This window comes from Pongo pygmaeus, chromosome 2, assembly GCF_028885625.2.
Source record: "Pongo pygmaeus isolate AG05252 chromosome 2, NHGRI_mPonPyg2-v2.0_pri, whole genome shotgun sequence".
Lineage (NCBI taxonomy): Eukaryota > Metazoa > Chordata > Mammalia > Primates > Hominidae > Pongo > Pongo pygmaeus.
Genome location: NC_085930.1, coordinates 149,646,973 through 149,669,549, shown reverse-complemented (window position 1 = coordinate 149,669,549; position 22,577 = coordinate 149,646,973). Strand labels below are relative to the sequence as shown.

Genomic DNA, 22,577 nt, shown 5'->3' with positions numbered 1-22,577 from the left:
AAAGTCCAGTTGTGACTAATATTCCTCTGTATTTATTGGATCTATAGGCCATTAAGAAATCACATGAAACCACTGTATAAACATGCACTCTATGAACATAAATCTTGAATTGATTCAATACCTATCAAGGCAGTCAGCTGGTCTATACAGTGCAAAAATAAAAGAAACAGAAGGGAAGTCAGGCTGAGGCAGGAGAATTGCTTGAACCCAGGAGGCAGAGGTTACAGTGACCTGAGATCACGTCATTGCACTCCAGCATGGGCGACAAGAGTGAAACTCCGTATATATATATATAAAGGGGGGTGGGGCGGGGAAACATTTAATTACATTTTGCTTGCCTGAGTTTTATCAGTGTATAGATGTCACACTAGAACCTTAAGAAACCATGAACTCACAAATTACTTCCTCTATCACGGCTCCCAATGTTCAGTAATAAACACACATACACAACTTGGAACACCTGTGCTCATTCTTAACCATTATTTTGCCAGTGCCTTCAGTGCAGAGTACTATTAGTAGAACCAACAATTTCATATTTATGTTAATGTTGAAATACAAAAGATATTTCGTCCTGGTTTCCTCACCTACAAGACTGGACAATGTTTGATGTTAACTACAATTCAGAAAAACTTAAATAAAATAGACAAAATGTAAAGAGGGTAGGCACTATATAGCATTTTATCTGTGTCATTTGTATTTTGATCTAACATATGTGGATTCATTTGGTTATTCTAACAAGTTCTCACCTCTGTATTTTTAATATCAACTTTCACAAAGGCTGAAATTAAAACATGAAAGCGTTGGATAAAAGTCAATAAACCTGTGGAAGATATGCAAGATTTCTTTCTACACTATGGGGGAGCTGGATTACTTGACCTTTTGGTTCCTTCAGACATCACTAGATCTAACAGATACAAAGTGCTCAAGATAAGGTTTGCTGACTGAATCAAACGAGCCTAAAACTTAAGTTGAAAATGGCAATGGATTTTTGTTCCACACATAGGATAATCCAAAAAAGTGTGATTATATTCTCAATAAAATGTTGATATATTACAGAAAAAGCCATATTTTCATAAGCGTATTTTAATTTTTAAAATTTGAACAATTCAAGTAAAAGTCAGCTAGATAACATAAATACAGAGTAAATGCACATAATTTACAGCCATGTACATAAATGCAAGATACCAAACCTCACATAATAGTCAAAAGTTAACACTTTTGAGGTTCACTATTTAGCTATGACTGATAGGTCATAATTGTTCACATACACGGGGGTACACATTCCAAAAGTTTATAAACACAAAAACTGAGTCAAACCAGAATTTTGTTTCTACAAGGAGTAGCATAAAAATCAGTGTGTAGGTTAATGGGAAATACTAAGTACATGATGGAGAAGAGATCCGAGTGGGCAGAAAGTTTGTACACTGTATTTTATGTATTAAAATTCCTCAAATTTAAATCATTCACAAATACCTATAGTCTTAGGAATGTTAAAGTCATTAGATATTTGAGGAGAAAAGGCTGAACTGTACTTATCAGCTCCAAAGGGGGTCCCTAGATTACTAACAGTCTGGGCAGAAGAGCATGTAAACAACAAAAGGCAGGCATGGACAATTCTTGAAGGGCAAGAAATGGATTGGTTTTTAGCACTTAAATCCTTCAAATCTGAATAAATATTTTTAGTGATTTAAAACCAACCTAAAAATGCTGAAATGTTTGTAACCCTGTAATAGAGTAAACATTATTTTTACCAATCCAAACTCTGCTGGTCCTAACATAGTAATGCTATTCCACAGATAATCTAATGATATTCCATCCTGACTTCAAAGTTACAAATCCACTGTGGGGGACCCATCTAGAAAGGATGGTTCTACAAAGTTACATAATGAGAATCAAATCAACTTTTGGTGATAGCTTTTTTCTTGGGATTAAAACCACTGCATGGTATCCCGAAAACACAATTGCTAATTCTTCAGATTTGAACTTTGAAATTTAGAAGTTACAACAATCTAAATAATGTAGACTACCTCTACACCAGAAATAAAGTCATGATAAACAGATGAAAACAAGTTAAAAAAGTCCAATGCTTTGAATACGTGTTTTTGTTTTTAAACATGAGTCAATTTTTTAAAAACTTCAAAGAAATATTTCAGAGACAAACTTTATATACAACTTTTATATATAGTTTTCCTTTTCGAATTATCTCTGTCATACATAAACTATTGCAAATTGTGCTTAGGGAAAAATACAACTGAAATAAACTTCATTGCTCCTTTCTAGTTGTTGCACAAACAATGTCCAAGACTCTAAGATTTCTTTTCTTTCCAGTACATACATAATACTGTTAAAAGCTGAATATAATGCACTAAAGGTCAACACAAGTTTTACTTGCTAAATACAAATAGAAAGAGAATACATGTTCATCCTTGAAGGACACTTGTTATGAATATGCTACAACTAAATAATAAGATGTTCCTTAGCTGCTGGTTTTCATATCATTCTTAATCATTTGTGGGGTACTGAGATCAGTAAGACTAGGGAGAGTCTCTATCTTACATTCAACACAATGAATGTTTATGGGTCTTCACAAGGCAAATGGCACTGTATTAGGCAGTAGAAATGGCACCTGAAAAGGCAAACACGATAGATTCAGACCTTCTCTACAGATTTGTTACAAACCTGTTTTTGGTATGTTCCTCATAATACATGTCAAAGCTGAAATTTACCATAAAAGGTACAAATAATTCCAAAGGTAAGAAAACTGATTTTGCCTTTGGTCTCCAAATAGACTGGAATATTTTTATTCCAATTGAGCACCTCAAAAACATCCAGTTACTGTTGATCACAAGGAAGTTAAAGTTGGGGAATTTAACAGGGCACTATGTTTCAGTGGAGACAGCAGAGAAAGCTTGCAATGACACGCTGTAATATTCTATAATGTTGGGGGCACAACAGGGTACACAGAATACCTAAAACATTTATATTAAGGATCTCCGAAACAACATACTTAAAACCCAGAAAAATGTTATGAACACTGTTTCTGCCTAATACATGACCAATGTTTTTGTTTTTTTTTTTTTTAAATCTTAACATAGTATTCTCTCCTACTCTCTCACCCTCCCCCCCAAAAAAGGCCACAAAGTGCTTTCATGAAGCGTCATTCTTTTAGATAAAGCCATTGCACAAAATGTACAGTTCAGGTATACTGAAATGAGTAGCACACTGGCGTCCAATTGCGGCAGTTTTTATACACCAGTATAGCACAGGCGAAGTCTTTTAACAGAATTACAGCAAACACCTTTATAAGGGCCATACAAATAACACATTTAAAGTATTAAAAGGTACAGCTGACTCAATAGCAAAATTTAAAAGCTACATCCTGTTAGCACATTTAACCCAAATGAACTCGAATCTCTCTATGATTTACCTTGCAGGAAACTAGGACAGAATAAATTTCTTGTCAAAAGCAGTTTGTTCACTTATACAAAACTAGAAGTCAATTAATGTCACTACCTGCTAAAGCAGATAGCAAGGGGGCCCCTGTCTATATTTATACTGTCCCAAATATTGTCACCTTAAAACGGCAAAACTTTAAATTACTATTTTCTCTACAAAATAAATGTTATCTATTATATATAGACCTGGAAAAAACCCAAAAGTTCAAATTCTGAATGTGAAAGCAAGTAGGCAAAGATTCAAAAGTGAAAAATCTTTTACACTTTATGTAAATGATACTTAAGTATGACAAAGAGGTGATAATTCAAGTTCATAACTAGTAAGTCACTGAAAAGATAAATGTATTCATTCATGTACCACAAAATTAGAGAAGACACGAGGACATGCCGTAGTCAGTGAAATAGCCAAGAATCAACATTTTACTAGTTATTTTGTCCCAAACTATTACCATGTGTGTTTGGTATGTTAACAATTTAAATATCCACATTAGGCTAGACATCAAGCACCTGTTAGCAGTGGAAACCAAAACATTTTGATGCTAAAAAATATACAAGATATTTAGACGCTATTTCATTGGTTGTCAAAAACAGTGACTACTGCCAAATAATTAAATTTAAAATGTTGTGCCAGGTCCTCTCAGGGAAATGTGAAAATAATACTGATGATCTCATTGTCATTGTTGTTATTTTACTGGAATTAAACAAAAGCCAGAAGTTATAAATTTATGACTGCCAATACTATCTTTGGATAGTTACAATATAGTATGTAAAATTAACGATCACTTTGTTTAGAAGACTGCCATAAATCAACAAAACCCAACTGTGTTTGGTGGACATGGTAGAGAAAATGGCAATTTTGAGAGAGGAGTGCTTCTAAAGGCATTTCCTTGGAGGCTCTGAGGTTGTTTTTTTTTTTTTTTTTCACATTACTGAAAGGCCAAGTAATGTGGTGTGATTACTATAATTCCTACAATAAAACTTCCACTTAGAATAGTTACATGTTCCCAAACTATTTTCCTTCTGTCTGCCATGCTGGCTTCCATATTCCATGGTCCACTATAATCTTTTGGTCTTCTTTTTTTGTAGTACAGCAGTCCTCATGCTGCTATCCATTGAGTAGGTAAACCACCAATTCATAGGTGGCCATCATAATGGCTGTGTTTGGAATCTGTCTCACTAGATGAGTTGTCAGACCACGGTAAAGAGACCCATAACCTTCTTCTTGAACAACCAAAGATAGAGTCTGAAAAAAAGATCTGTATTTTGTTCCCTCTTCACGTAGTCTTGTTCTTACAACTTCTGTTTAGGAAAGAAATAAAATTAAACATTATTGATATCTTTACACTCTTCTAATTATAACTGAGCACATCCCATTTATCAGTCTGTAAGTGTAAGCTCAGGATAAAAAAGGATGGCTTCTAATGTGTAGCTTATTGAAACCAGTCACATCATAGTAACATCAAACTTCTAATATGGCCAAAATCATGTACATTAATTATAAACTTTATAGTCTTTGAATGTAAAAAGACACAATATAACAAAAGAGAAGTATCAGTTGTATGCTAAATAAACAGATAAAAGGAAGAATAGAAATGAGGAGGAAAAGGTGAAGAGGCAGTAAAGAGGTGGCATCCAGGATGAATATAAAAAGGATACAGTGAGAAACAAGCAGAAAAGATTTGTTTAAAGTGAGTAGTACAAAGAAACAATAGAATTATTAATCTATTCAAAACAGTCCGCATACATGAATGTGAAACATCATGTGGACAAAGAAGCTGACAATGTTCCAAACACTAGCTGCCAGCTATAAAACCCAGTCTGGGAATCAGGTAAGCAAAAATCATAAATTTTTAAGAGCTGAATGAACCTTAAAGATCAGTCCAATTTTTCCTCATTTTAAAAGGTGAAAAATTGGAGCTACTGAGAAATTTTGGCCAGTTGTGGGTGGAAGCTGGGACAAGAATTCACAGCTTCCTATATAAGTACTTTTTTTTACATCCACTATTTCTCAAATGTTTTCAACACAGTATTCCAGATGGGCCTAGGGAAATAGTCTAAAGCAATCCACAGCCATTTTAACTATTTACTTGAAATCTGTTCTGTCTTAAAGATTCGTGCCATTTATATATTTAACTCCAAAATGTCCTGTTTGGACAGGTGTGGTGGCTCATGCCTGACTAGCATTCTGGGAGGCTGAGGTGGGAGAATTGCTTGAGCCCAGAGTTTGAGACCAGCCTGGGGAACCCAGCAAGACTATGTCTCTACTAAGAATTAAAAAATTAAAAAATTAGCTGGGCATAGTGGCCTGAGCTCACAGTCCCAGCTACTTGGGAGGCTGGGGCAGGAGGACTGATTGAGCCTTGGAGTTCAAGGTTGCAGGGAGCTATGATCATGTGACTGCACTTGAGCCTGGGTGACACAGTGAGATCCTGTCTATCAAAAAAAAAAAAAAAAAAAAAGAACGTATCTTGTTTATCAACTGTACCTCTTCCCATAATGATATCATCTCACTTCAAGGGAAAAGAATGCTTAAACCCCAAAACTCTATTCCTTACACCTTAGCAGGCCACCACCCTAACCTACCTCATAGGTCAGTATCTAAACAATATTGCTGATATTGTCCTATTTTGACTTCTTTTAGAAAAGTCAGGAACTTCCTTCAGGAAACTGAGATAAGTTCATAGTCCAACCTGGTTAAAGAGTTGGTTTCATAAATTACTATTAGAGCAAATATGCATTTTCTAGGCCTATCTCATTTTTCCTGATATGATACACAATGGAGATGGTAAATATTAATCAGTGTAAGTGAACAAAAATGAAGCGCTTACATTAAAAAACAAATCTGAAACATGCAAAAATCAAAAGCTACGCTTAAAACAACCAAAAAAGCTACCAAAAAACCTCAGCATGTAGCAGATAAATTCTTAAGTGATTTATCTAGCTATTAATGAAATAGGCTATTGTAAAGTTTAAATACAGAAATAAAAGGAATTATTAACACATACATATTTGCCAACATGAAATAATGTAAAATAGCTTGGTCTTTGGGATTACAGACTTCATTTCAAATTTGGGCCTCACCATTAAGTAGGTATGTGACCTTGGGCAAGTTATTTCATGTTTACATTTCTTTTCAGTATTCAATTTGAAAAGGAGAACAATTCTGGTTATGTTCTAGCATAATGGAAAATAAGTACTTTAGAGAATTTTTATGTAGATTAGTAACGTATGTAAACTATCTAGTATAGCACCTACATACATGCTTTTTTCAAAACTTAGAAACTTGCCCAAAAGTCACCAAGCTGAAGTGAGTAAGGCTAGAATTTGACTGACTTCAGAGCTCATGCTCAATCACCACCATGCTATTTGATAGCATAATACTGACCTATTAATACAGCCTACATTACTTAACCAGATTTAATCTCATTATGAACTCCCAAGAATTGTATTTTGTTATACCAGAATGCAGTAAAATTATAAATGCTTTAATAAGTGAGCTGTTGGCTGGGGTGGGAAAATATTTCTGATTTAATAGATAACTCTTCTTACCATGTGGATATGCTATAGTTGTGGCACAAGTTTTTGAGGTGGCAGCAGCTAGCATCATTCCCACAAAATCTGATGCTTCTTTCACAGACTCTTCATCATTTTCCATTGTAGAAGCAGTCTTATATTCCAGTAGTTTTTGTTTTATACTTTCATAAATAACAAAATGGATAACAGTCTCTGATATACCAGCATATGAAGCAGACATGCCCCTATAAAATCCTTTTAGTCCATCTGTCTGATACACTTTACGAACACATTCAAAAGCACCCATTCGCCTTTCCCCACGGTTCCTGAAAAGCAAAAAGAAACATCTTACTGATAGGTTTTTTTAAATAAAGTAAAATATAATAAAATGTGTCACTCTAATAATAAAGAATGGCCTTCTTTAACTCATGAAGAATTAGAATTTTAAAACAATATTCATATTTTAGATTTCCTATTCTTTTGTCCCAAATTTGTCATATTAAATGGGTGATATGTAAATAGTTTATTTTACTGAACGCAAAATGCACTACATTGAATCTTCAGTCTCATGTCCTCATTGGGGTTCACATGGCAGGGATAAGCAACAAATCCCTTAGGAACTATACACCCTGACTGCAGCTCAAGACAAAAACAAAACAAAGTAAACAAAAATCCTCACACTGTATTAATTCCAGTTCTAAGTAAGCTGAATTTCCTTTGCATTTAGTAACACAAACAGAATGACTGAGACACTAATGATGATAGAATATCATAAAGCAAGCAGTATGATTAACTGAAATTCTGTGCACCTGAGGGATTCTCTTTCAACCCCACTCATATTCTCCCTAAGAAGTGATGGGGTTAATGTAAGTCAAATTCCCTATGATCATTTAAAGGCAATGGTCGTATCAGTCTCCCTGGTGACTAGTAAATGAGAACCTGTAGTGTTATAAAGTATTTATTCAGTACTCTGCCTAAGACAATTTCCTTAGTTCTACTTAAGGGGGCAGCACCTACTCTTATAGAATACGACATCTCCTGCACATGTAATTTTGTTTTAACAATATTTGTTACCTTACACTGATTCTCCCAATACGACCTTATCTATAAGAGATAGGTTTAAACGCTACCTATTAAAAAAACAGAAAATTTACCTATTTATAAATTATACCTAACTTGTTTCTGACATAAAATAAAACCACAACTACAACACTCACTTAATTACCGACAGATTCCACCAGTTTTATGAATGGATTGTCTTTAGATATTGAATACCTATTAGATAAATGATCCACAAACCAACTGTAACTAGTTTCTGCCATTAAAGATCCTTCCTCACAAGAAAGTTAAAAGAGATACAAATCCTGAAAGGTAAACCTATCAGCCCTAATTTTTTTTTAATTGATTTTTTTCTTTTTCTTTTTTTTCTTTTTTAACAGATGGAGTCTCCATGGTGCAATCATGGCTCACTGCAGCTTCAAACTCCTGGGCTCAAGCTATCCTCCCACCTCAGCCTCCCAGGTAGCTAGGATTACAGGCATGCATTTTTTTTGTAGAGATTAAGTCTTGCAATGTTGCCCAGGCTGTTCTTAAACTCCTGGCCTCAAGCAATCCTCCTGCCCTGGCCTCTCAAAGCGCTGGGATTACAGGCATGATCCACTGCACCCAGCCCTCAGCCTTATAAACCAGAATCCTCAAGTCAACCTTTCATTATTACCCCACCCCTATCCAATTCCTCAATCCCGCAAGCCTAAGAATTGTGCCAGTTTGTGTTACAATTATAAGTGGAAAAAAATAATATTAAAGAGTTTTAAGTCATGCTTTTCCTGGATTCCTTATAGAGCAACGCTAAACATAGTCAAACCTAACTGTGGTAGTTTACAATAGAATAATGTGGACTAGCATCTTGTACTTTCTAATCTTTGGAATAAGTCTTAGCTACCACTACTTTTCAGATATGTAGCTTTAAGAAATAAACTTGGAGTTTTGCTACAACACTTCAGATTTCATTAAAAGATCTATTTCAGATGAAACAATTAGATATTTCTTTTCAAGTTTCCAAACAGTATATAGTTCAACATGACAGAAGATGGAAAACAGATATTTAAGCAGGCATAATTGTTAATGATTTATTAGATCAGTTTTACTTAAAGCCTATAGGACATAACACTATTTCCCAAACACCAAAATATAAAAACAGGAGAAACATGTTATACACAGAACCTACTCCAGACTGAAAGTCTAAAATAGTTTAAAACCATTAACATTATTATTGTAACATATAAGATAGGACCATCTCGCTACTTAAGAGTCTCTATTCTAAAGCCAATAGGAGAGTTGAGATGGCAAAAACCTACGCAGTACTGCTTTTGGCCTATTCTCAGTTCCCAGAACACCAAAGGCCCTATACTTTAGAACCTCTGAGGTTTGCACCGATTGGTTCCTCTGCTTAAAATAGGTTCAAAAAACCTTTCCTTGATTATTCCATTTAAAATAAGTCCCCATTGTTTCCTGGTGCATCTCTAAGACATAGCAGTATCTGCTAATTTAGATTTGTTGAATGAATGAATCTTGCTATTATAAAGTGGTCAGTGGTAACAGACGATATATGAGAACTGTCTGTCAGCCTACGGTTCTCTATTCACAAGGTCACTAAATTTGAGCAATGATCCTCAAAGATTCGGTTTAGACTAGTTGACCTTGTGGCTTATTTAGCTTCTGTGACGCCAATTATAAGTACCCATGTAGGGAAAGTATTACCTTTTGGGCTGGGTTAATCTATCTCTTTCTTTCCTTTCTGTTTCTCTAAGGAGTCTTTCTAGCCACTCTTTTTATAACAAAACAAAACAAAACAAAACAACACATATTAATAGTATACTTTTCTCACCTGGAAAAGCTCACATTGTCAACTCTTACATTATCTTTTTTCTGATGGCAGACCCAAGTTTCAAAATTAAACTACAACAACAACAAATAAATTCAGCAGCAAAGGAAAGAAAAACTTTGTAGAAAAAAAATTAGTTAAACCCACTTTAACCAATTTTATTTTAAGGAATTAACATACCTTGCGTCAAGCTGTAACCGAGTCTTTATAAGCCAAATGGGGTTGGTTGCTGTGATTGCAGTAAAACCTAAACAAACATGTTTAAAATGAACTCTGGTAAAAATGAAGAATTCACTACTAACTTTAAGGTTTTAAAAATTAGATAAATCTACATTCAAGAAAATGTATATAAATAAACTACTAATTTATGTATATATTACATTTTTCATTTTACAAATCCATACAATGACAAACATTTGTCTTCACTTCCAATCTATATGAATTCTCAAATTCTGTCCTTAACTAACAGATTCTTTTACAAGCAAAATGAATATAAATTGCTTTCCCAATCTACTTAGAATATCCTTTAGGGTGCTCTCTACTGTCTAAGCTGAATTCAGAAATCCATCTCTACAAACACATAGACATTCTGTGTATTCTACGGCTAAAAAGCATGCACTTGGGATCCTTAAAACCAGCTAAAAAAACAGTTACCTGGGGTTTGATTAGCATCCCAAATCACTACATTCAAAATGAATTCTACACAAATGTCAAATTTTACCAATAGTTTGATCTTTAGTTGATTATATAGTGGAAAAGACTGTTGTTTGGCCCCATGAATACTTTCTACATATATACTTACTAATACTGTTAAAATAACCGTATCACAGTAAGGTTTTTGTTAGGGTTAATAGGACAGGCCTATCGTCATCTACTTAAACACATACAAAAACTCAAAAGTTCAAAACAAATTGGAAGTTCCCTCTTACTTTTATAGACATGGAATAAACTCAGGGTAGAAGACAGCTCTAGTTTACTTTAAAACTAAAGTATTATGTACTAGGTATTGGTGCAGAATAGTGGTCACCTAAGATGGCTCATTCCAGGTACTAAATTAAGATCTACCTGGAACAGTATGTTTCTAGGATAGTGCATATGTTTTACTTGCCACCTTCCTAGCTATGGAAAAATAGCACACAAAATACAGTCTTGATGACAGAAACTTATAAAGATTGCTTCATCTACACAAAACAGGGTTTTAATTTACACAGACTTCATAGAACTACTTACATTAAGTTACATTTACTCAATAAAATCTTATATGCAGAAATGTTTAAGGATCTTAACTGTTTTAATATTTCTATCAAATACTAGAGGGTCAGGCACATTATTTTTATAAAGGTGACTAATGATCAGTACATTTAAGATGAGTAAAGTACTTACAGGAACAGAAATGCTACAATATACTTAAGAATAATTTGTTTTTAAATTAATATAGTACAGATCCAATCATAAACCTTTCTTGGCTTTCAAAGGTATATCTACATATGCAAAATAATTACACTAAATTGTTTACAAAGCTGAATTTGGTCTCACAGGGTTCTTTTCTATGTCAGTAACTAACTCAAATTCTACTTCCTTAACCCACTGTTTTAACATTGTAGAAATAGCCAGATGTTACACAGATGGATGCTCCAATTAAATCTATTTAGCAAGCAAGATAAATGGGATACAAATTCAATTTAAATAATTCCTTTAATACTTTTGTAAAGACTATATATTCTACATTTCTCTTAAGTGCTTTTAATACTACATATGTAAGTATAAAACTAGAATGGGACCAACAGTTTTAGACGCATCAGCAGGTACTAAATTGATAAAATTTAAAGTGTTGAGCAGGCTGCCAGGAACATCTTTTTAAATAAAAGGTTCTTTTCATGCATATATTCTTGGTAAAAGAAAAGAAAAAAACATTAAACTATCAGACCAGTGTAAGTATTTTCTTGCATGGTTCTAGCTTAACTGAGAATAAAGTTATAGAGTATTATTTTTCTCTTCTTTTGAACCTCATTTTTCTACATGAAAAGGCTAGGATATTCAAATTATATTTTAAAGCAATCAGATATCAATATTCTGGTCAAACTCCAATTTAATGATTCTTGTTTTGTAAACTTAAATATTTGTAATAGCTAAATGTCTGTAGAGCAAAATTAAGGGTTTATTAGTAAAAAGCTGCTAAGTAGCATAAACCAACAAAATATTCTGCATTACTACAATGATTTTTATTAATCATTTTATAGAAATCTTAAGAAAAACTATTTGCTTTTTACTGAATTTTAAAAGCTTAAAACTGGGAATCTTTACATCAAACTTTTTAAAAAACAGCCAATCCAGGTAAAAATTCTCATTCATCTTATTATACTTATTTGAAAAGAAGATGAGGACCTAAGTTTTTTTTTTTTAAATAAAAGTTCTACTTCTAAAAACATAAACTTTAAATACCCAAGCTTCTGTCCACAATACTCTTCCAAGTCACAAAAGAATTTGAGGCTGGAAAAAAACCCATATATAAAAAACTTTACAATAGTACAATAAAATTTTATAAATGTTGTTAGGAACAAAACTTTTTAAAGACCCATAAATTATAATTGTAAATTATTCTCTGTACATATTACTATAATGTCAGAAAGCAAACAACAGGTATTTCTCACTTAACTAAAATTCATTTCCAAGCACAAATTAACCTATGTAACAGGACACATTAAAATTTAGGTAAGTGAGAGAAAGTTATCTTATCCCTATGTAACTGCTATTATCAGTAAGCTATGTTTACTATGGTTGCTCTGGCTCAACTCTCCCAATGAGAGCTAGCTCTTTATAAAGACACTAACCTAAATGCAGCAAACCATTGGGTTAGGTAAAGAATCTAGGCACAATCCACAGAGTTTTAGCTATTAGCCCTTTACCACTAAAAACTCAGGTCCTTGAGTTTTATGCTATTACTTTCTCCTAACCAAAGACACTTTAACAAGCTAAATAGACATTACTAGGCTAATTACATCTAATAAATATAATCTAATCATCTAAGAAATGAAGCCAATGGAAAAAAACAAAAATTTATCCTAACTTAGCATTATATATTGTAAGGCAATTTGAGGTTAGCCCAAGCTAAACATATCTTCCCACTACTTATAAGACAAACACACACAAAGATACTGGGAATGGTGCCCCTGAAATTTAGAAATTGCCTATTACTTTTTATTTTGCATTTTAATTTTGTGACATTTTGATAATATGCTAATTTATATTAAGATTCTGAGCACCTAGTGAAACATGAAAATGAACTTAAGACAACATGAGGGATCAATTTGTAAGTTAAGAAGAACTAATATTGCTCCACAGTCAGCAAAGTGCCAATATATTGGCCATACTGTTAGTAGGGTGGTTAGTATGTTAGAAAGCTTAAAAAATTTTTTAAAATGCTACTTTAAAAGTTTTGCTTTATCTAAGTAAGATTCCATTTGATAGTGTCGACCAATTAAAAACCAGATTAACAGAAAAATTCTGCTTAAACTTGCTGAAAATGTTGATTTCATTAAGTGAGTGATACCTGTAGTGTTGCATTTTCAGTACTTTTTATTTCAACTAACTTCTGTAAGAACAAAGCCCACCTAACCTCCTAAATGTATTAATACCACTTATAAAAGTAATTAAAACTAAAACAGCTAAGATCCCATATATTCTTATCCTGCATTTATTTGCAAAGTAATTAACTTTTTTTTTTTTTGCAAAAGAGTTCTGAGAAAGCCAAGTATCAACAGACAAAAAAGAATGGAAAGCATTGTATTAGGCTTTTAAATATGTTATGCTAAGCAAAGAGAACTATGATTTTATCTAAAACTTTTAAGGTAGTATAATACCATTTACAGTTATATATATGTTGTTATTACATTCTTTGGAGGTCAAGGCTGTTATGGCCAAGCTGAAGACCCCAGGCTTTTATTACGTGATGACTGAAAAATACCTCATTCTTCCTTCTAGAAGGAATATTATAAAGGAATCAGACTTAGCCTTTATAAAATACACAATGCACACACAAATTCAGGAAATAAAAGTTAATTTCCCGCCTTCTAATTCCACAGCTATCATAAAATCCCAGGGTGGGTTTCTTATACTACAGGCTGCAAGAGATGCTCAGATCAGTACTCACGAGGTTTAAGTTAGTCCATATTTCTACAGGAAGTGACCTGCGGATGGGGAGCATGAGATGACACGATCTCACTCTTTTCTCGGGAGAAATGTACAGTAAATGCCTAAAATAGACACAGGCTTTTCTGTATCATAACAACAAGCAGTGACCTCATCAGAAACATGTGTACAAATTGAATCCCATTGGAAGGATTTGAGAAATATTTACTGTGAGATCTAACTTTTTTGAAAATTTTAAGTTAAAAAAAAAAGAAAGGAATATCAAAATGGGCCATTTAAAAAAATGTACCGAGTACTGAAAATCCTGCCATCTGCAGCAGTTTCAGAATCTAAATACTTACCTAAAAGAAGACCAATTCTGCCTTAAAGAAAAAATGCTAACCTTGTCAAAAGGGAATATTTAGAGGGGATCATCATCTCCCATTTTCCTACCACTATTATCTATTATAATTAAGGAGGTGAAAACACAATTTCTATCCTTTAACAATCAGCCTACTTAGTAAATCTTAAAAAAACAAAAAACAAAAAACAAAAACCCAACAGAATATTCAAATAACTTCATTTTGGAGCTATTTATATAAATTTTTAATAAAATAAAGAATACGTTGCTACAATAGTACCTTTCACCTTTTGCACTATGGCCAGTAATATTGCACATCCATACTTATGAAATATTTTGCATTATTTTGTATTTAATTTCTTGTGTTCTACAAAACAAAAAACAGGAAGAATGTTTACACACAAACACACAAAACATCTGTCCAACCATCCATCTGGCTGAATTAACTGCCATGGATAAATAAAATATTGTTTAAAAATATTTCATAAATGCAAGACAATACCTGTATTTAATGAGTAAAAGCCTTTATTATAATGAAGTTTAAGTCTAATAGAAAAACATAAATGGAAAAATAACAGTGTATGCTGTAAGCAAATAAAACCCACTACGTATGTAGGAAACATTCAATGATTACATTATTAGTATTTAAAAACTTGAGAAGTAACTGTATGAATACATAATCCAATTAAAATCAGAATTCATTTCCTTTACATTTATAATGTTCTATATAAAACTATATACATGCCAGATAAAATCTTTTAAAAATTGGGAATTACTATAAAGAAAGAAGTAATTTAATAAATTTTTTTTGCATACATCTGTGCCTAGGTGTATACAGAGGAATATACAAGTTAATTTAAACAAAATATACAGGCAACAAAACAGATACCCTCAATAGCTGAGATATACTTAGTCTGTCAAAGGTCATGTGTCGGAGAAAAAAAAGGCAGGCAAAATATTAAGAGTCAACATTATTTAATCTGATTAAATATCCTCACAATTGAAACAAATTTTTAATGCCATGAAAATTTATAGCTCAATTTTAGAGGCTTACAAATTCTTATAGTATGCACTACAACAAATAAAAAGACCCACTTTAAATAAACTGTCTTTTTAATAAATAAATTTTTAGTATCTAAATTAAACATGAGTTCATATGGATAAAATGCAAAATGAAAATGAATTGAGAGGTCACTTGGAATAAAAATTACGTACAGTGCCTTATAAATCCTTAATGTGTGTGCTATCTGGTGTGTTAAAATCTTGCAGGCAGTATCATTAATGGTTTATTTTAGTGTGTTTTTGTGCACTAAAGTGACAAGGTTAGCATTTTTTCCCTTGAATAGACAGCTGAAAATGATTTTTCACAGAACTATCTTTAAGTACTTCATGCCTCCAAATCATTCATATTTAGACCTATAAAAATAATCCTAAAAAAAACCCCCGAGTAATCTGGTCTAGATTATTTCAAGAACAAATGGGGCAAAAGCCTACTTTAATGAGTCTGCATTGGACCATTCAGTTTTACTAACCATACAGTTATGTATAAAACTGCAAAGCTAAATGTTAATGCTCATGAATAGTGCACAGAAGCTCTGAAAGCACAGTTCTCAGAACAATGTAACTGCAAACAAATTCAAACAGTATTTTCTACACAATAAGTGTACAGTGCAATAACTTCTGAACAAGTATGAGAGTATAAGTTTACCAAAGCTCGAGGAATTCAACTTGGGAAATGGCATCAATGTATAGATAAAAATGAACTATATGTTAACATTTGTACACATTTGAGAAAAAAGTGCAAACTGACAATTCTACTGAAATTCTTTGCAATGTGATACAAATACAGTAATAAATTCTGATGAGATACTCTAATGAAATAAGATGTTCCAGTGGAAATAAAGATATTCTGAACCTCTGCATTTGCTATACTGATATAACAAATATCAATTTAAAATGACTGCTCATCTAACTTTCTAGATTCCAATTCTTTCAAATAAGATTAACATTTCTTTATAATTATCTGAGGTTATAAGCCAAAAACATAATCACTGGTAATTCAGAAATATATTTTTAAAGAACCTGATAAAGTGGTTATAAGGTTTGTCACTGGCCACCAACCTTTACCTTACATCCAAATTCGTAGGTATCTATTAATATTCAACATCTGTAAAAATTACATTAAAAATAATTCTAGTTGTAACAAGATAATCTCTATGACACTAAATGAAAGAACTAATTCTCAAAATCCAAATCTATGTAGACCACTTGACTCATTCCATGGGTAAGCTAAGACAGGTTCACATAAATTACATAATTTGCCCAAGGTTTCCTTATTGGTAAATGATTGTATTTCACTCTTTTGACCTTTAGATTGTCCCTTCCAGTTTTAAAGTTTCAGTGAATCAATCGACAATTAATAAATACAAAAAGTCTTAAAAACAATTTGTAATACGATAAGGGCTACTGACCTTTCAGAAATTTGTATTTCAAACTTACTTACTTCATGAAGTATACAGCTCAAATTGATTCAATTTATTTCTAAACCAAAAGTGTTTAACAGTTTAAGGCACTCATTATTAAGCACATAATTGCCATTCAATTTATTGATCAATAGCTGATGAAAGCAGCTACTGTTTATAAAGTTACAGCGTAATTTGAAAATGTGAGATATGAGTAAATATGCAATAAATCCCAGATATTAGGGAGAATTTTCTATGGAAAACCAAAGTTCATGGCTTTGTCTAACATGCATAGCAGCAAATGATTCCAGAACCAGATTGGTCAAACCAACTGTTTATCTTTATGGCAGTGTAAAGACCTAAAACTAGTTATTTTAATTCAGAATCATATATACTTATCAGTGATGACAGAAACAGAGAGTTCCTGGAAACATTTCTATAGTAAGCATGTACACATAGCCAGTGTCTAAATTTCAGGTGCTATCTAGTGTGAATGTAGAATAATAAACAATTTAAAAAAATACACACAGTAACTGAATTATCAGTAATAATACATCACTCACAAAAATTTCAGCATTTGAGCACAGGACAAAATGAATACTTTACCAAGAATTGCCGACACATTTCAGACAGAAGCCAAAACATGCAGCAAAAAGGGAAAAGGCACTAACAGAAATTGAGGAGAGAAGAGTAAATTACAGCTCCATAACTTATTTATAGTGTAACTATGGTTGGATTCTTAAAACTGTTAACAACGATCACTAAACATTCAGTGGACTACACAAGGCAATATAAATATATTACTTGTACCCTAGCACGTAAACTCCTAACTACAAAAATGTCAACTGATGACAGATTTTACATATACCTAATTTGGTTTATATCGATAAATGTAAAAATCATCTAATCAATGAAAAGCACATTAATCATCAACTTTTCACTACAAACTTATAATTCAATATTAAGCCTCTAGGTTTCATAAAGTTTTTTGTTTTTTAATATTATACATTCATACCTGCCATTGCAGCTGAAATCATATGTACTTGGGTAGAATCAGGATCAAATACATCATTCAACTTTTCCTTGCAGTTTGAATAAGCAGCAAAGTATATTGCTCTAAAACAGAGATTTAGATTTATCAATATGCATGTTCTTAATGCATAAGATTTATATATAAATTGATCTTCATAATTTTAGAATGGAGAAATTTAAAAACCATAAACAAAGTCCTAGCCACATTCTCATGTAACATTAGATTTAGTTTTCATAAATACTCTGAAGTACTTTCTGTATTGACCATTAAAATAAGACAATATCAAATGTAAAGTTCCTACCATTCATCCTCAAACAGACGCCCTTTCAATACTCTACAGCCACTTAACTCACTAAAACTTGGTATCCAAGAAGATAAAAAGAAAATAAAAACAAAATAACAACTAATTTAAACAAAACGTATTTAAGATTTTGATGTTTAGAAACTAAATGAATGAATAAGGCTGTAAGGCTGGTGCATATCTAAGGCTAAATATAGTTATTGAAGATAAGTAGATATGGTATGAGCACTTAACATATAATTTTTTTCATGGGGAGAAGAGGGTGAAGCAGATCCAACTGATTAAAATATATGCTAAACAATTTTAAGATACTGTGGTATATTCTAATTATACTAAACACACAATAATTCACATTATCCTTAAACAGACAAAACAATTCTAACATAAGAAATCAGACCCATCAGGTCAGAATATGTTTTCCAATATTTGTAAACACTGAGTGAAATGTAATTATTTCCCTCATTGTTAACTTACTGACTACGATTTTATGCATCCCCACTACCACCTCTATGTTAACTTCCCAGGCTTTGAATTATTTGCTTGCTGTATGAAATATCCTGTTATTTCCCCAACAATCCTGATTACTCATCCAATAAGAAACAGAGTGACAAATACAAATGAGAATTTCACTGTTGTACCTTTTTTAATGTACTTAAGAAAAAAGGAAAATTAATATAACTTAAAATGAAACATTCTAATTTATGAGAAAGAAAAACATAAGATATACTTGATGCCAAGTTGGGAAGAGGAATAAACAATGCACTTCTAGAAATCGGTAAGAAAAAAAGAAATCCTAATGAGAAAATGGCCATGAAATATATATAGGCAATTCACAGGAGAGATATACAAATGACAAATAAACAGTGAAAAATCCCTTTTAGTCCATTTGGTAAGTATTTAAAAAAGATGGACAGTAGCCAGCATTGGTAAGGCTATGGATAAGGGATAAAAATCCAGTTATGTCTTTTTTTTTGAGATGGAGTCTCACTCTTTCACCCAGGCCGGAGTGCAGTGGTCCTATATTGGCTCACTGCAAGCTCCGCCTCCCGGGTTCATGCCATTCTCCTGCCTCAGCCTCCTGAGTAGCTGGGACTACAGGCGCCCGCCACCACACCCGGCAAATTTTTTTGTATTTTTAGTAGCGATGGGGTTTCACTGTTAGCCAGGATGGTCTCGATCTCCTGACCTTGTGATCCACCCGCCTTGGCCTCCCAAAGCGCTGGGATTACAGGTGTGAGCCACCCTGCCTGGTCAATATTCACTAGTCTTAAATATGCATATGCCCTTTTATCCAGAAATTCTAATTTTAGGTAACCATCCTAAAAAAATATACTTCCTAAAGTATTCAAAGATAAAGGTTGAAGTATGTTTACTGAACCATTGTTTATACAATGAAAATCTAAAAATAACCTAAATGTATAATAAGGAAATGTTTATTAATGCTGGAATGCTATACAATTTTTAAAAAAGTCACTCCACATATTATCATGGAAAAACTTCAGTTAAATTAGGTTAAACATTTAGTATTATTCAGTTTATGTAAAGCACAATAAATATTAAGTATACATGTTTTTATGTATATGATAACCGAGAAAAATTACTGGAAGAATATACATGAACTGTCTATTAATGGTGGTTATCTATGAGAAGTGTGAGTGTTTGGGAAGGTACACAGGATGAAAGATGATGTGTTTAGGGTAGAAAATTTATGCTATACTTTTTCTGTTGTTTGTTTTACGAGATAGAGTCTTGCTATGTTGCCCACGCTGGTTTTGAATTCCTGGTCTCAAGTGATCCTCCCACCTCAGCCTCCCAAGAAGACGGATTATAGGCATGAGCCACTCCATTTGGTGTTTTTTTCTTTTAATTTTATAATTAGGATGCAATTTTGGATATTTTCTTAAAGAGAGAAAAGAACCCATAAAAAGTTGAAACCTAATAAATAACAAGACATGGATCTGGTACATGGTTTGGATACAGAAAGCATTTTCACTCTAAATATGAACTTTGTACAGTGTTCTATCGTGGAAGAGGTTAACAATCTAAGATGCAATGGTGTCAGAGAAAAATGACGAAGTTATGTTTTCATGTCCTTTTGGCTTCCTTAATAGGGAATGCAACCATTCTATCTGTTTGGTTTGTCCCATATGCCAAACAATGACTTAGTTTTAAGAGTTCCAGATCTTCCCCTTTCTTACTGCTAGTTCCTTTGGTTGTTCCTTTAGTTATTAGTTCCTTTGCTTGTTCTCTGTCTTTTGACTTTGTATAAAAACTGCTTCACAATGATCTTACTATGCGGTCCTTTGCACCTACACATGGTGCCACGCCCATCCTTTTAGATGGTTACTGATACCTGTTTGTTACACCATAGTTCTTTATCCTCATCACCTTGACATCTCTTCAGCATCTTCCTTGAATAGCTTCCTTTTTATTATGGTAAAGGCCATGTACATCACTTACTGCCCTTCAACAATACACAAATTCTTAGGTTTTTAGACTTTTTGTCCCTTTCTTCAACCCTGTTCTAAGCCCTGACATCCTTCCTAGTCCTTTGGTTCTATTTTCTATCTTGTTTCTTTGAAGTTTAATTTCTATGTGGAAAGTGAGAAAGGAACACTAACTTCAGATGGAGCGCAGAGCAGGATAGCTAGGAAGAGCAGAAAAATTCGAGATATCCTAAATGTCTTTTGGCCCAAGGAAAATATTTGTTTAAAACAATGCTTACCTTTTCTAGAGTCAAAATTTTTCAAGATGCAAGGGCTGGTTTAGTTAAACTCACATATCTACCAAACACTTATCTCAAAATATCAGGAGTATTTCGCAGCTTTAGCCCTGTGTAGATTTTCAATTCTGCACCCCCAAATTCTTCTAACTCCTATGGTCAGATGAGAGGATAAGCATCTCCCCAGAAGACTCAATACACTGCCACTAGCTACGAGAGTATTTCCAGATTTATCTTGCAAATATTACTAATTTTATATCTCCTAGTCTATGCAATACAAAGATATACAATATATTCATTATTTTCAACTTTGATTACAACATCTCCCCCCAAAAAAACTCAGGTCCATTTATAGAATTTTAACATTTAAAACTCTTATCTATAAATACAGTGTTCCTTAAACTTCTAGCTATACTATGTGATACTTTACTATTTTCCCCTAGTATAAGACTATCAATAACTTAATGCAAATACTATACCTTCTCCCTTACATTATGAAACATAGCCTTTGTATTCATATTACTACTGTTAATTTCTAACAGCACTGAAATACTGTTAGTCTTCAAAATATCCAGTACCATTTACTACCACCAAACATTACTTTATTATATAAATTTGTTCTAGCTAGAATCTGAAATTCTTAAAAAGTAAATTAAGTATTTTAACTTCCCATAAACATTGAATACCATATTTATAAATTTAACTGTATCTATAAATGATTAAATCCAGGTGTGCTGAAACAAAAGAGATTGCCATAATTTGCTTAACTTTAAACAATTTTTTTTTTTTTTTTTACCTGGAAGGGGCTACCCCCACTAAATTGGGGCCTAATCCTCTAAACAAGGAACGAGGCCCTTCTTTTTCCAAGATCACCCTGAAAGAGAGAAAAAAAATTCTATCAGAAATATCTTTCAAAGTCTGGTACTTTATTTACTTTGTATATAAAGTTAGAATCTAAATCCAGTATATTTGTATTATGTTATGCTTCTCTGATGAGTTTTCCTTACTTATTAAAAATTTGTGGCCAGGCATGGTGGCTCATGCCTGTAATTTCAGCAGTTTGGACACTGAGGCAGGCAGATTCCTTGAGGTCAGGAGTTCAAGACCAGCGTGGCCAACATGGTGAAACCTCGTTGCTAATAAAAATACAGAAATCAGCTGGGCATGATGGTGCATGCCTGTAATCACAGCTACTCAGGAGGCTGAGGTAGGAGAACTGCTTGAACTTGGAAGGCAGAGGTTGCAGTGAGCCCAGATTGCGCCACTGCACTCCAGCCTGGAGACAGAGTGAAACTCCGTCTCCAAAAAAAAAAAAAGAAAAAGAAAACACACACACACAAAAAAACATTGTTTTTTCATGACATAGCATAAATTGTTGAAGACTGATAATAGATTCACTAGTAATGATTAAAAAATCTGTTCAGATTCTTTCCTGAAAGATTAAGACACAATGATAAAGAGTTCTACATTATTTTCATATGATCATGCTACACTTATCTTCGATTTCCTTAATTTTACTATCTTTACCAGCAAACTGAAATCTTAATAACTACCCGCCAATTAGAAATGTAGTTCCTTCCTAGTTTTCAGGTCTTTTACTCAACATTGGACAATACTTAGTACTACAGTATTATCTCATCCCCATTCCATTGAAATGTTGTAGCAGAATCTATCACCCTAATGTCCTTTAAGGTACCAGAATGGTTGGCCTGTTATTT

General features: G+C 33.0%; 1 protein-coding gene across 2 annotated transcripts in view; it reads right to left on the bottom strand.

The window, feature by feature from the left end:
* Positions 1-1,067: 1,067 nt before the first annotated feature.
* SLC25A36 (solute carrier family 25 member 36) overlaps positions 1,068-22,577 on the bottom strand; it is a 38,682-nt gene continuing 17,172 nt past the window's right edge. For both annotated transcript variants that reach the window (XM_054480140.2, XM_063662277.1), the window contains exons 3-7: positions 21,656-21,733; positions 17,819-17,919; positions 10,033-10,099; positions 7,005-7,294; positions 1,068-4,754 (exon numbers count right to left, since the gene is read on the bottom strand). In XM_054480140.2, coding sequence (XP_054336115.1) covers positions 4,561-4,754; positions 7,005-7,294; positions 10,033-10,099; positions 17,819-17,919; positions 21,656-21,733 — 730 coding nt within the window. In that variant the 3' untranslated portion in view covers positions 1,068-4,560. The remainder of the gene's footprint in view (positions 4,755-7,004; positions 7,295-10,032; positions 10,100-17,818; positions 17,920-21,655; positions 21,734-22,577) is intronic.